Source organism: Crinia signifera, chromosome 2, assembly GCF_055691185.1.
Source record: "Crinia signifera chromosome 2, ASM5569118v1, whole genome shotgun sequence".
In the NCBI taxonomy this organism is placed as follows: Eukaryota; Metazoa; Chordata; class Amphibia; order Anura; family Myobatrachidae; genus Crinia; species Crinia signifera.
In genome coordinates this window covers 82,597,224-82,611,924 of record NC_139218.1, presented here as the reverse complement: position 1 = coordinate 82,611,924, position 14,701 = coordinate 82,597,224, and the positions used below count along the sequence as shown (strand labels likewise).

Below are 14,701 nucleotides of genomic sequence, written 5' to 3'. Positions count from 1 at the left end.
CTCGACCCCCCCCCCCCCCAGATTAATTCATGAAGTTTCTAATTGCTAATAGTCCTTTATCTACAGGTCTCAATAATCATGTGGGACAGACAGGGCCGGCGCCACCACTAGGCAGCTCTAGGCATTTGCCTAGGGCGCCAGTTCGCCCCCTCACCCCCAGCGAACTGTGTAAAAAAATTGCTGCCCCGGCGTCCCTGCAGTGCTGGGGCAGTCAGGGGTGTCCGTGCCGTAGGGGTACCTGCGGCGCCGTCATGTGTATAAAGCTGGCTGCGGCCGGCGGGGTCCCTGTAGTGAATAGCAAATAACTAGCGCTATGCGCGCGGCGGCGCCGGAAGCGCATGTAACATGTGCAGAGAGAGTTAGATTTGTGTGACTTATTTTGTTTCTGTGCAGGGTAAATACTGGCTGCATTATTTTTTTACACTGCAATTTAGATTTCAGTTTCAACACACCTGACCCAAATTTAACTCTCTCTGCATATGTTACATCTGCCCCACCTGCAATGCACATGGTTTTGCCCATTTTGAGAACAAATTTGTACTGCGATCAGATCTGAATAAGGGCCCATAATGCCGGTTCTTACCTGCCTGAGAACCCAGTGTGCTGAGTCTTGCCATATGCAACTCTAAATGACCTGTATTTGTGTATGCTTGGTTACGGTGATGAAAACGCAAAATGCGCCTGCAAATTGGACTTGCCCACAACTCTGCATCAGCCCTGTGGAGTTCTGCATTAGAATTAAAGGTACTTCTTTACTTTCACGGCGCCAGCATGGCGCCGCGCGTCAGAGTCCCCTTGCGTAAAGAAGTACCAAATTAAATGTACCCGTTTCCTTATACCTCTCCTATAGAATCAGCTATACATACTGTAGCACAGATCATTTCATTCAGTGTCACAAAACAACATCATATGGATTTGTACCTTAAACATTGCAGCCTGGGGATCACCCAGTTCATGGAATGGGGGCCTTCCTGTTGCCATTTCAATGATGGTACATCCAAGAGACCAGATGTCAGCGGGTGCGCCATATCCTCTGGGACCTTTATCAATAATCTCTGGAGCCATATATTGCAATGTGCCTAAAGCACAGAGACACACAGATAACATGCAAATCAGAAGAGATACACATTTAAAGAAAAAAAGCTACTTAGCTGACAGAAGAAACAGATTGGTACAGTCTTTGACTTCTTCTTATAACATATCCTCACAGAGGATTACATAGCTCATAAGGCGAGCTTGGCTTGTCCAGTAACCGGTCTACACTAAGAGCATTTGTAGTATGAGTACATATAATGGAAAAGGTTGCTCCCTTTGCAGGATTAAAAAGGAACACGCTTTCATGGACATTTCTGGAACAGGCAGAAAACTGGCCATGAGCCTGATAATTAAATTGTCAGTAATAAGATTAGTGTCCAGTGCAAGGCACCCAGCGGTCTACTGGAGGAAGCCATGTTGCAGCTGTCACTTATAGAAGGAGCTGTGTAGTAAGTTTCCGCTCCTAGTTGCTGGGCTGTCTTTGGCCAAATGTTTATTTAATAAATATATCATGAGATGAAAGTTTCAGCAGACATTCAAGAAAACTTGTCTCTGTTACCAGAGCTTAATAAAAGTGAGAGGTGCAGGGGTGAGAGCAGGAAGGAGGGTGTGGGAGGTGCAGGGGTGAGAGCAGGAAGGAGGGTGTGCGAGGTGCAGGGGTGAGAGCAGGAAGGAGGGTGTGCGAGGTGCAGGGGTGAGAGCAGGAAGGAGGGTGTGGGAGGTGCAGGGGTGAGAGCAGGATGGAGGGTGTGGGAGGTGCAGGGGTGAGAGCAGGAAGGAGGGTGTGGGAGGTGCAGGGGTGAGAGCAGGAAGGAGGGTGTGGGAGGTGTAGGGGTGAGAGCAGGAAGGAGGGTGTGGGAGGTGCAGGGGTGAGAGCAGGAAGGAGGGTGTGGGAGGTGCAGGGGTGAGAGCAGGAAGAGGGTGTGGGAGGTGCAGGGGTTAGAGCAGGAAGGAGGGTGTGGGAGGTGCAGGGGTGAGAGCAGGAAGGAGGGTGTGGGAGCTGCAGGCAGAGCCGGCCCTAGGCATAGGCAAATTAGGCAAATGCCTAGGGCGTTTGGAATGCCTAGGGGCACCAGCAGCTTCTGCTGATTAAAATGATATGCAGCATGCCTATATTCTGTGTGTGAGTGAGGCTGTATCTGCATATGAAATAGTGTATTCATGGAAATCACTGTAACATAGAATTCTGTATGCAGGTACAGCCACAGTCGCACACAGAATATAGCCATGCCACATATCATTTTAATCATCGGAAGGGGTGAGAGCAGGAAGGAGGGTGTGGGAGGTGCAGGGGTGAGAGCAGGAAGGAGGGTGTGGGAGGTGCAGGGGTGAGAGCAGGAAGGAGGGTGTGGGAGGTGCAGGGGTGAGAGCAGGAAGAGGGTGTGGGAGGTGCAGGGGTGAGAGCAGGAAGGAGGGTGTGGGAGGTGTAGGGGTGAGAGCAGGAAGGAGGGTGTGGGAGGTGCAGGGGTGAGAGCAGGAAGGAGGGTGTGGGAGGTGCAGGGGTGAGAGCAGGAAGAGGGTGTGGGAGGTGCAGGGGTGAGAGCAGGAAGGAGGGTGTGGGAGGTGCAGGGGTGAGAGCAGGAAGGAGGGTGTGGGAGCTGCAGGCAGAGCCGGCCCTAGGCATAGGCAAATTAGGCAAATGCCTAGGGCGTTTGGAATGCCTAGGGGCAACCAGCAGCTTCTGCTGATTAAAATGATATGCAGCATGCCTATATTCTGTGTGTGAGTGAGGCTGTATCTGCATATGAAATAGTGTATTCATGGAAATCACTGTAACATAGAATTCTGTATGCAGGTACAGCCACAGTCGCACACAGAATATAGCCATGCCACATATCATTTTAATCATCGGAAGGGGTGAGAGCAGGAAGGAGGGTGTGGGAGGTGCAGGGGTGAGAGCAGGAAGGAGGGTGTGGAAGATGCAGGGGTGAGAACAGGAAGGAGGGTGTGGGAGGTACAGGGGTGAGAACAGGAAGGAGGGTGTGGGAGGTGCAGGAGTGAGAACAGGAAGGAGGGTGTGGGAGGTACAGGGGTTAGAGCAGGAAGGAGGGTGTGGGAGGTGCAGGGGTGAGAGCAGGATGGAGGGTGTGGGAGGTGCAGGGGTGAAAGCAGGAAGGAGGGTGTGGGAGGTGCAGGGGTGAGAGCAGGAAGGAGGGTGTGGGAGGTGTAGGGGTGAGAGCAGGAAGGAGGGTGTGGGAGGTGCAGGGGTGAGAGCAGGAAGGAGGGTGTGGGAGGTGCAGGGGTGAGAGCAGGAAGGAGGGTGTGGGAGGTGCAGGGGTGAGTGCAGGAAGGAGGGTGTGGGAGGTGCAGGGGTGTGAGCAGGAAGGAGGGTGTGGGAGGATCAGGGGTGAGAGCAGGAAGGAGGGTGTGGGAGGTTCAGGGGTGAGAGCAGGAAGGAGGGTGTGGGAGGTGCAGGGGTGAGAGCATGAAGGAGGGTGTGGGAGGTGCAGAGGTGAGAGCAGGAAGGAGGATGTGGGAGGTGCAGGGGTGAGAGCAGGAAGGAGGCTTGGGAGGTGCAGGGGTGAGAACAGGAAGGAGGGTGTGGAAGCTGCAGGCAGAGCCGGCCCTAGGCATAGGCAAACTAGGCAATGCCTAGGGCGTTTGGAATGCCTAGGGGCACCAGCAGCTTCTGCTGATTAAAATGATATGTAGCATGCCTATATTCTGTGTGTGAGTGAGGCTGTATCTGCATATGAAATAGTGTATTCATGGAAATCACTGTAACATAGAATTCTGTATGCAGGTACAGCCACAGTCGCACACAGAATATAGCCATGCCACATATCATTTTAATCATCGGAAGGGGTGAGAGCAGAAAGGAGGGTGTGGGAGGTGCAGGGGTGAGAGCAGGAAGGAGGGTGTGGGAGGTGCAGGGGTGAGAGCAGGAAGGAGGGTGTGGGAGGTGCAGGGGTGAGAACAGGAAGGAGGGTGTGGGAGGTGCAGGGGTGAGAGCAGGAAGGAGGGTGTGGGAGGTGCAGGGGTGAGAACAGGAAGGAGGGTGTGGGAGGTACAAGAGTGAGAACAGGAAGGAGGGTGTGGGAGGTGCAGGGGTGAGAGCAGGAAGGAGGGTGTGGGAGGTGCAGGGGTGAGAGCAGGAAGGAGGGTGTGGGAGGTGCAGGGGTGAGAGCAGGAAGGAGGGTGTGGGAGGTGCAGGGGTGTGAGCAGGAAGGAGGGTGTGGGAGGTTCAGGGGTGCGAGCAGAAAGGAGTGTGTGGGAGGTGCAGGGGTGAGGGCAGGAAGGAGGGTGTGGGAGGTGCAGGGGTGAGAGCAGGAAGGAGGCTTGGGAGGTGCAGGGGTGAGAACAGGAAGGAGGGTGTGGGAGCTGCAGGCAGAGCCGGCCCTAGGCATAGGCAAACTAGGCAATGCCTAGGGCGTTTGGAATGCCATGGGGCACCAGCAGCTTCTGCGGATTAAAATGATATGCAGCATGCCTATATTCTGTGTGTGAGTGAGGCTGTATCTGCATATGAAATAGTGTATTCATGGAAATCACTGTAACATAGAATTCTGTATGCAGGTACAGCCACAGTCGCACACAGAATATAGCCATGCCACATATCATTTTAATCATCGGAAGGGGTGAGAGCAGGAAGGAGGGTGTGGGAGGTGCAGGGGTGAGAGCAGGAAGGAGGGTGTGGGAGGTGCAGGGGTGAGAACAGGAAGGAGGGTGTGGGAGGTACAGGGGTGAGAACAGGAAGGAGGGTGTGGGAGGTGCAGGAGTGAGAACAGGAAGGAGGGTGTGGGAGGGACAGGGGTGAGAGCTGGAAGGAGGGTGTGGGAGGTGTAGGGGTGAGAGCAGGAAGAGGGTGTGGGAGGTGCAGTGGTGAGAGCAGGATGGAGGGTGTGGTAGGTGTAGGGGTGAGAGCAGTAAGGAGGGTGTGGGAGGTGCAGGGGTGAGAGCAGGAAGGAGGGTGTGGGAGGTGCAGGGGTGAGAGCAGGAAGGAGGGTGTGGGAGGTACAGGGGTGAGAGCAGGAAGGAGGGTGTAGGAGGTGTAGGGGTGAGAGCAGGAAGAGGGTGTGGGAGGTGCAGGGGTGAGAGCAGGAAGGAGGGTGTGGGAGGTGTAGGGGTGAGAGCAGGAAGGAGGGTGTGGGAGGTGCAGGGGTGAGAGCAGGAAGGAGGGTGTGGGAGGTGTAGGGGTGAGAGCAGGAAGGAGGGTGTGAGAGGTGCAGGGGTGAGAGCAGGAAGGAGGGTGTGGGAGGTGCAGGGGTGAGAGCAGGATGGAGGGTGTGGGAGGTGCAGGGGTGAGAGCAGGAAGGAGGGTGTCGGAGCTGCAGGGGTGAGAACAGGAATGAGGGTGTGGTGGGAGGTGCAGGGGTGGGTGAGAACAGGAAGGAGTGTGTGGGAGGTGCAGAGGTGAGAACAGGAAGGAGGGTCTGGGAGGTGCAGGGGTAAAGGCCCCCATACACTAGGGCGACTTGTCCTGAGGACAAGTCGCCCCCGACTTCCCCCTGAGCTTCCCCGGCAGCTCCCCGGGGGAGCTTGATAAGATTGGCACATGATGTGCCATTTTTTACATGTGATAAATCGTCTCGATTTATCACATGTAAACCCGGGGTGCAGGGGGGGGCTGCAGAACAGGGCTGCTGGTGGGGGGCGCTGCTAAGGCAGCATGCACGGGACGCTGCGGGGGACAGTGACAGAGCCGGGCAGGGGGAGGCGGGAGCTGTCAGTGCTGGAAAAAAAGCCCATACAATGAATGGGCAGCCTGTGATTGGCTGAGCGCTCTCTCAGCCAATTGCTGACTGGCTGAGAGAGCGCTCAGCCAATCACAGGCTGCCCATTCATTGTATGGGCTTTTTTTTCCAACGCTGACAGCTTTTACTGCCCGGCTCTGTTACTGCCAACTCTGTGTCCCCCGCAGCGCCCCCCTGTCTTACTAGCAGCGCCCCCCCCACACCCCCCCCCCGCATTGACGGCTCCCGGTGGAGGTAGTGCAGGCGGGGACCGCAGGCGTCGCAGAGCAGAGACCGTCGGCGCGGCGGGAAAATAGAAAGAAATCTTATTCAAAAGACCGGGCAGCCGCTGATTGGCTGAGAGCTCAGCCAATCAGCGGCTGCCCGGTCTTTTGAATAGGATTTCTTCCTATTCTCCCGCCGAGCTGACGGTCTCTGCTCTGCGACGCCTGCGGTCCCCGCCTGCACTACCTCCGCCAGGAGCCGTCAATGCAGGGGGGGTGGGGCGCTGCTAGTAAGACAGGGGGGCTGTATATAAAGATATATCGGATCTGAACATCATGGGTGCTAAAAAGCACCCATGATGGCTCATATCTGTAGGTCCGACGCCGTGATCCGATGCGCGCGGGACCGCGCATCAGATCAGATCGGATGTCAAACACATGCGATTTTGGGCCGATTTCACCCGATTTATCGGCCCAAAGGGCCGAAATCGGCCGAAAATCGCATAGTGTATGGGGGCCTTAAGAACAGGGCAGAGGGTGTGGAAGGTGCAGGAGTGGGAGCAGGAAGGAGGGTGTGGGATGTGCAGGGGTGAGAGCAGGAAGAAGGGTGTGGGAGGTGCAGGGGTGAGAGCAGGAAGGAGGGTGTGGGAGATGCAGGGGTGAGAATAGGAAGGAGGGTGTAGGAGATGCAGGGGAAAGAACAGGGCAGAGGGTGTGGGAGGTGCAGGGGTGAGAGCAGGAAGGAGGGTGTGGGAGGTGTAGGGGTGAGAGCAGGAAGGAGGGTGTGGGAGGTGCAGGGGTGAGAGCAGGAAGGAGGGTGTGGGAGGTGCAGGGGTGAGAGCAGGAAGGAGGGTGTCGGAGCTGCAGGGGTGAGAACAGGAATGAGGGTGTGGGAGGTGCAGGGGTGAGAGCAGGAAGGAGGGTGTGGGAGATGCAGGGGTAAGAACAGGGCAGAGGGTGTGGAAGGTGCATGGGTGAGAGCAGGAAGGAGGGTGTGGGATGTGCAGGGATGAGAACAGGAAGGAGGGTGTGGGAGGTGCAGAGGTGAGAACAGGAAGGAGGGTGTGGGAGGTGCAGGGGTAAAGGCCCCCATACACTAGGGCGACTTGTCCTGAGGACAAGTCGCCCCCGACTTCCCCCTGAGCTTCCCTGGCAGCTCCCCGGGGGAGCTTGATAAGATTGGCACATGATGTGCCATTTTTTACATGTGATAAATCGTCTCGATTTATCACATGTAAACCCGGGGAGCAGGGGGGGCTGCAGAACAGGGCTGCTGGTGGGGGGCGCTGCTAAGGCAGCATGCACGGGACGCTGCAGGGGACAGTGACAGAGCCGGGCAGGGGGAGGCCGGAGCTGTCAGTGCTGGAAAAAAAGCCCATACAATGAATGGGCAGCCTGTGATTGGCTGAGCGCTCTCTCAGCCAATTGCTGACTGGCTGAGAGAGCGCTCAGCCAATCACAGGCTGCCCATTCATTGTATGGGCTTTTTTTTCCAACGCTGACAGCTTTTACTGCCCGGCTCTGTTACTGCCAACTCTGTGTCCCCCGCAGCGCCCCCCTGTCTTACTAGCAGCGCACCCCCCCCCCCCCCCCCCGCATTGACGGCTCCCGGTGGAGGTAGTGCAGGCGGGGACCGCAGGCGTCGCAGAGCAGAGACCGTCGGCGCGGCGGGAAAATAGAAAGAAATCTTATTCAAAAGACCGGGCAGCCTCTGATTGGCTGAGAGCTCAGCCAATCAGCGGCTGCCCGGTCTTTTGAATAGGATTTCTTCCTATTCTCCCGCCGAGCTGACGGTCTCTGCTCTGCGACGCCTGCGGTCCCCGCCTGCACTACCTCCGCCAGGAGCCGTCAATGCAGGGGGGGTGGGGCGCTGCTAGTTAGACAGGGGGGCTGTATATAAAGATATATCGGATCTGAACATCATGGGTGCTAAAAAGCACCCATGATGGTTCATATCTGTAGGCCCGACGCCGTGATCCGATCCGATGCGCGCGGGACCGCGCATCAGATCAGATCGGATGTCAAACACATGCGATTTTGGGCCGATTTCACCCGATTTATCGGCCCAAAGGGCCGAAATCGGATGAAATCGGCCGAAAATCGCATAGTGTATGGGGGCCTTAAGAACAGGGCAGAGGGTGTGGAAGGTGCAGGAGTGGGAGCAGGAAGGAGGGTGTGGGATGTGCAGGAGTGAGAGCAGGAAGAAGGGTGTGGGAGGTGCAGGGGTGAGAGCAGGAAGGAGGGTGTGGGAGATGCAGGGGTAAGAACAGGGCAGAGGGTGTGGGAGGTGCAGGGGTGAGAGCAGGAAGGAGGGTGTGGGATGTGCAGGGGTGAGAATAGGAAGGAGGGTGTAGGAGATGCAGGGGAAAGAACAGGGCAGAGGGTGTGGGAGGTGCAGGGGTGAGAGCAGGAAGGAGGGTGTGGGAGGTGCAGGGGTGAGAGCAGGAAGGAGGGTGTGGGAGATGCAGGGGTAAGAACAGGGCAGAGGGTGTGGAAGGTGCAGGGGTGAGAGCAGGAAGGAGGGTGTGGGATGTGCAGGGATGAGAGCAGGAAGGAGGGTGTGAGAGATGCAGGGGTGAGCGACATGGGAGGTGCAGTGTTGAGAACAGGACGAATCACGGCTGGTTAATGGCTTTCACTTATTGTGATATAAGTGCTCTGTAGTGTTAGATGCCGTACAGGTACAGGGTCTGATGCAGAGTTGGGTGTATATTTGTCACATATGCTCCCACATAGTAGGCACACAATTAAATCCATATGCAGAGCTGTATCCATGATCCAACTGTAATGATTGGTTGATACACACTATCATCATCATCATCAGGGAATAGTTGCACCAACCCAGCGGTTCCCAAACTGAGTGCCAAGACAAACTGGGGTGACAAAAGGGTACTTTGTCCAGGATCAAATGAAATGGCCAATGTAATAGGAAAAACCAGTGCTGGCGGCTGCCAGTCATAAAATACGAGGTAGCATTTATCAAGTACATGCTATGAAATGTTAGGTACAAACTGATCCATTGGACCACTTCTCCACAGCCTGATAAATCAAGCCCTAACATCTTATGTGCCACGGTAAGAGTCGCGTCAATAGTTAGACATGTTATAAATCAGCAGAGCAATAGAAGCATGATGATATATGGAGAGGGATTGGCAAAGATAGTACTTTCAGCTGGTATAGAATGTATGGGGAGTGAACATTACAGAACAGGGCTATGGCCCTTATTCAGATCTGATTGCAGTACAAATTTGTTTGGAAAATGGGCTAAACCATGTGCACTGCAGGTGGGGCAGATGTAACATGTGCAGAGAGAGTTAAATTTGGGTGGGGTGTGTTGAAACTGAAATCTAAATTGCAGTGTAAAAATAATGCAGCCAGTATTTACCCTGCACAGAAACAATATAACTCAGAGAAATCGAACTCTCTCTGCACATTACATCTGCCCCACCTGCAGTGCACATGGTTTTGCCCATTTTCCCAAAAAAATTGTACTATGATCAGATCTGAATAAAGGCCTATGTGCTTCTTGGGGAAAGGTGCTAAAGTACAGCAATTGATAGTCGCAGCATTAAGCTTTACCAAGAAACCTAGGCTACAAAAGTGCCTAAAATAGAACACCTGACAATCAGGACTATGAGCTTGATAAAGAAAACTGGGCTGCAGGAATGTCTGAAGGAGGGGAAGTCAGGGTGGCCTGTACTTGAGACAGATGTAGCCGGAAGGGGAAGAATGGGTGCAGACAGAGTGGATGCTGTTAAGACCATGGCCTAATGAGGCAGAGGAACTGGAAGCACTGACTACAGTACGTATTCTACATTTTCCCAGTAATGGAAGCTACTTTTTACCCCTCTTTATGTCTGTGATGGAACTACTGCAATGTTTTCTACCTCACTCCTGACCAGCTCTTGCTCACGCTAAAGGGCCAGATGCACTACGCTTAAAAAGTGATAAAATGGAGAGTTATAAACAGCCATCCAATCAGCTCCCACCTGCCATGTCACAGGCTGTGTTTAAAAAATGTCAGGCAGGAGCTGATTGGCTGGCTGGTTATCACTTTTGAAGCTTAGTGCCCATGGCCCTCTGACTTGTGCTCAGTGATGCCTTTCATGTTACAGTTTAATAAATAATACAAGAAACAATTATTAGAAAAAATTATCATATGATGACAGGATATGTAAATAAATAGGCTTATGGTTTACTCCGGCATGTACAAACATCAAAGGGTTTTCCAGACAGTGCAGCCAAAAGGCAGAGATCACTTACAAAGTACTGATGAAGACTAATGGTGATTGAGTAATCATATCAACATTGATCCTGGTAACCAAGGAAACATACAAATTAGATGCTTACCGGCAAATGTCTCAGTGCATGGGTTTACTCCGGCGAGTCGCTTTGAGGTCCCAAAATCTGATATTTTCACTACTCCACTGTATGTATTTACGAGAACATTATCACCCTATAGAAAAACATTGGATAAAATCAGTTAGACTGTGCAAATGCCTGCACTGTATTGGCTGACAAATTGTTAGAATTGTCCTATTACGGCATCCAAATAATGCTGCAAGTATAATCATGTACTGTAACAAAAAATGTTCTTTAGGCAAGGTTGACCTAAAATAGAAAATTTACAATACCTTGTGTACACACGCACACACACATATAGGAGGTTATTCTGGTTGCTACGCTCCCCATCGCATTCGCACGGGGGGAGCAATGTTTTCTTTCTGTGCATATGCTGGGTGCGAGTGCTGTTCGCCATCTCCTTCGCACAAGTGCGGGCGGGGGGAATGGGGCGGCAGTGACGGGCTACGCCCATGGGAATGCCCCACAAATGATGACTCTTCTGATCAGAGATGTCCTTTGTGTTGTGAGGACTTCTGGGTTTATGCCCAGAGTTTCTCTCCCCCAAGAAGAATACAACAGTGAGATATACAAGCAAATCAGAGGCCGGAATCATCCTCATCACTAATTATTATTTATTTATTAACATCTATTTATTCTGCAGCGCTTTACAGAGTATATTTATACATTCACATCAGTCCCTGCCCCAGTGGAGCTTACAATCTATATTCCCTGCCACATGTACACGCACACACAGACACAGACATTCTACGGTTAATTTTGTTGGGAGCCTTTGACCTACCAGTATATTTTTGGATTGTGGGAGGAAACCGGAGTACCCAGAGAAAACCCACACAAGCACGGGGAGACTATACAAAATGCACACAGTTAGAGCCATGGTGGGAATCAAACCCATGACCTCAGCGCTGTGAGGCAGTAATGCCAACCATTACATCATCTGTGATGCCCCACCTTGTAAGGGCAGGTCTTTTCTTTTTCATATAGGAGGTGAGGCTGATCACAAAATATTTCACAGGTCTGATACACAAAATATTCCCACCATTCACGAAATCTGATGGTGTAATAAATTGAAATGATAGTTCCTACTAGTCATTGGCCACTGCACAATCCTACAGGCAGGATGCAGCATCGTAATTATTCCTTATTATAGTTACATATATCTAATTGCCTGAACACATTGGTGCTGATTAAGAGTTACACACAAATCTCATTTGCGGGTCCTGTGCCTTTTAGAGCTGCGTCAATTATGATCAGCTTTGGATGCGTCAGAGTGGCATACGAATCTGTGGAATCCATTATTGAGTAGAACTGTGTGACAATGGTGCAAGTAGGTGCTCAGATGGTGTGTCATGGGTGTATAGACACAATTATGGGCTATACTGAGTTAAACATATGTGAGATCCATCCTGGAACAGGACTGCGTTTGCTGTTTCCACAAGCAGAAGCATACAGTACAGTAGGTGGGGTGCGGTTGCAGTGATGTGTACAGCTCCGAATACTGGCAAATATCATTTTACAGTGGATGCTACATAAGGACTTACAGCTTAGTTCATATATCTCACAGAATAGGTAGGAACAAAAAGATGTGTGCACTTTTTCCTGTCATGAGATGCCTCCGAGCAGTAAGAGCCCCCTATGCAATATGCAGTAATAATAATGTTTTTTTTAAATGAAGTCTGAAATACTGTTACTCCAGCTGAGGCCAGCAAATACCACTGTTTATAAGTGAAAAGATTCCGCTGACAAGGCAAGTCAGACCCTCCTTGAAATATTTTGCATATTGTTTCCTTTACTGAGCCATTTATACTTTTAAAGTCTTCTTTTTTTTTCAGTAAGTTACACGTCACTGTTGCAAGTTTACACTTATCGGCTTCATAAATATGCATGAAACAGTAAGTACTTTGTAAAAGCAATTAGGACTGGTATACACAGACCCCTAGACTGTACCTTCCAGTCTGGGCTTGTCACAAGTATTTAATACATGCAGAAATGTGTGGAATTTCCTTACTTTTCCCACAGAAATGATAATCATACTGTAGTAGTTGTCTGTAACATTGGAAGACAGTAAATACACCCAGTGATAACATATAGCATGTATCTGTCTTCAGAAGCATACCCCGTACATGACTGGATTTTTCTATGGAAACCTGACACACTCCCATCATCAGTTTAATCATAGCATAAATATCTCCAATGCCAATTAGGCTGCACTATGCCTTCATACAGAGTTATGCAGAGTTTGTATATTCTCCCCGTGCTTGCGTGGGTTTCCTCTGGGTAATCCGGTTTCCTCCCACATCCCAAAATATGCTGGTAGGCTAATTGGCTCCCAACAAACTAACCCTAGAATGTCTGTGTGTGCGTGTACATGTGGTAGTGAAAATAGATTGTAAGCTCCACTGGGGCAGGGACTGATGGGATTGTTCAAATATTCTCTGTAAAGTGCTGCGGAATATGTGGGCGCTATATAAGACACTGCTAATAAATACAATAAATAATACAGGATTTCGAATTATGCAAAATCAATAAATTGCAAACTGTTTAGTTATTTTTTTTTTTTTTAATGTAATAATTATGGTGTGGTCATTTTAACAATAATAATAAAAAATATATAACAATAATATAATTATTTATATTGCGCTGTTTCTCCAATAGGACTGAGAGCAATTTGTCGACATTGATGGTGTGGAATACATACGGATAGCCGGTGGTTGGATGGCGGTGGTCAGAAGACTGACAGCGACATCAGGATAGTCAAAATCCCAAAAGGGGTTCAGTAAGTACTATTTACTTTCCCTCTCTCCATACCCCCTATCCCTCCCTACCAGATGCCTAATACCGCAACTCCCATCCCCTTTGTGCCTAATCCTACCCGTCCTTTAGTGTAAACCACAACCTCCCTTCCTACAGCTTAACGCCAACAACCCCCCCCCCCTCCCTAACACCCCGCCCTCCCTCCCTAGCACCCCCCCTCCCCCCTGGTGCCTAAACCTAACCCCTCATAGTCCCCAGCATACTTAGGATCAGGGTGCCGGCTTCTGGGATTCTGTCATTGGCATTTCTGGTAATGCCTTGATTCCCATTGGGAATGTTGAACGCATCCCCCTGGTGGTCTAGTGATGACTTACCTGGTATGACGACTCCAGTGGTTTTAGCAGTGTCTTTCGGGTCCAGCAAAGACATCCTGATAAAATCCAGTGAATCCTGCAGTATTTACAGCAGTGAATATGGCTAACCCTAACCCAACCCTACCAGTATTACCTATACCTAACCATCCCCTTCTGTAGGCAAATGTAACTAGAAAGATATTTAATACAGTACCTTTATATCTCTGTGTACTATCTGATTCTCATGAAGATACTTTAACCCTTCCAAGATCTGCTTAGTATAAAATTTAATGGTTGGTTCCTTCATTGGACCCCATTTAGATCTCAAAAGAACTGAAAGACTGCCTGTGACAGGGAGAGACAGAAAGATCAGCCCAAGAGTGTCAAAGCAGCAAATGGGTAAAGAAAATACAATCAAATAAATAAAATAAAAAATAGTTAATTTTACAAAGTGCTAGAAAAACTAGGTTTGTGGGAAAAATGATTTGGTTTGATAAGCAAACTATTCATAACCAAGAACTCGAGGATAACAAAGGGTCATCAATTGCAATAGAAGACACAAGCCTACATAATAAACATGTCAATGCCCAGATACATCAGCTGCTATGAATTCCCAGATCAATGGCAACACCGATCCTTCAACCAGATCCACTGATCAGAGATCCATCAGGTAAATGAAACATGTTAAAAAAGCCAGATTCCCCTATCCTGAACTTACCATCTGTGGATTGGTAGGTCAACAATGTCAGGATCAACAACCAATAGGTCGAAACCACATGGTCTACATGCTCATGGCCAACAGTCAAAAGGTTGACACAAGCAAAAGTTGACACAAGCAAAAGTTGACACAAGCAAAAGGTTGACACATGAAAAGGGTTAAAAATGTTTTTTGGGGGGATTTATTTTAACTTTTTCCTACTCTACCATCCACGTGGACTATAATTGTTAATGGTTGTGTGCCAAATGCATCAGTAGCAGAGGAGGTACCTGGTCCGAAGTATAGACAATGAAACGAGCCAAGCAAAGGTATGCGGTCCACTAATTGAAGATCCACGTGCTCACGTGTCGACATTAACACCAAAAAGACATGAAAAAGTGATGTTGACCTTTTCATGTGTCCTTTCCTTACTGTTGACTTAGACACTGTAGACCTAATATACCACACCCATCCATGTAACATAATGGGGCTTAAGATTGCTAAATACATGAAATGTTTTGCTCACATGAGGTAGTACAGTAAGTACAAATGTATAAACATAATTTAAGAAAGAAATGAATGAATGATTAAAATGCTTTTAGC

The 14,701-nt window shown here is 50.2% G+C and overlaps 1 protein-coding gene across 5 annotated transcripts in view; it reads right to left on the bottom strand.

The window, feature by feature from the left end:
* Positions 1-14,701, bottom strand: part of MAP3K15 (mitogen-activated protein kinase kinase kinase 15) — a 249,258-nt gene that overhangs the window by 43,532 nt on the left and 191,025 nt on the right. For all 5 annotated transcript variants that reach the window (XR_014470326.1, XM_083172491.1, XM_083172489.1 and 2 more), the window contains 3 exons: positions 13,616-13,746; positions 10,283-10,388; positions 922-1,079 (listed from right to left, as the gene is read on the bottom strand). Coding sequence is in view for 4 of the 5 variants with exons in the window: in XM_083172491.1 (XP_083028617.1) it covers positions 922-1,079; positions 10,283-10,388; positions 13,616-13,746 (395 nt within the window). In the remaining variant the exon portion in view is untranslated. The remainder of the gene's footprint in view (positions 1-921; positions 1,080-10,282; positions 10,389-13,615; positions 13,747-14,701) is intronic.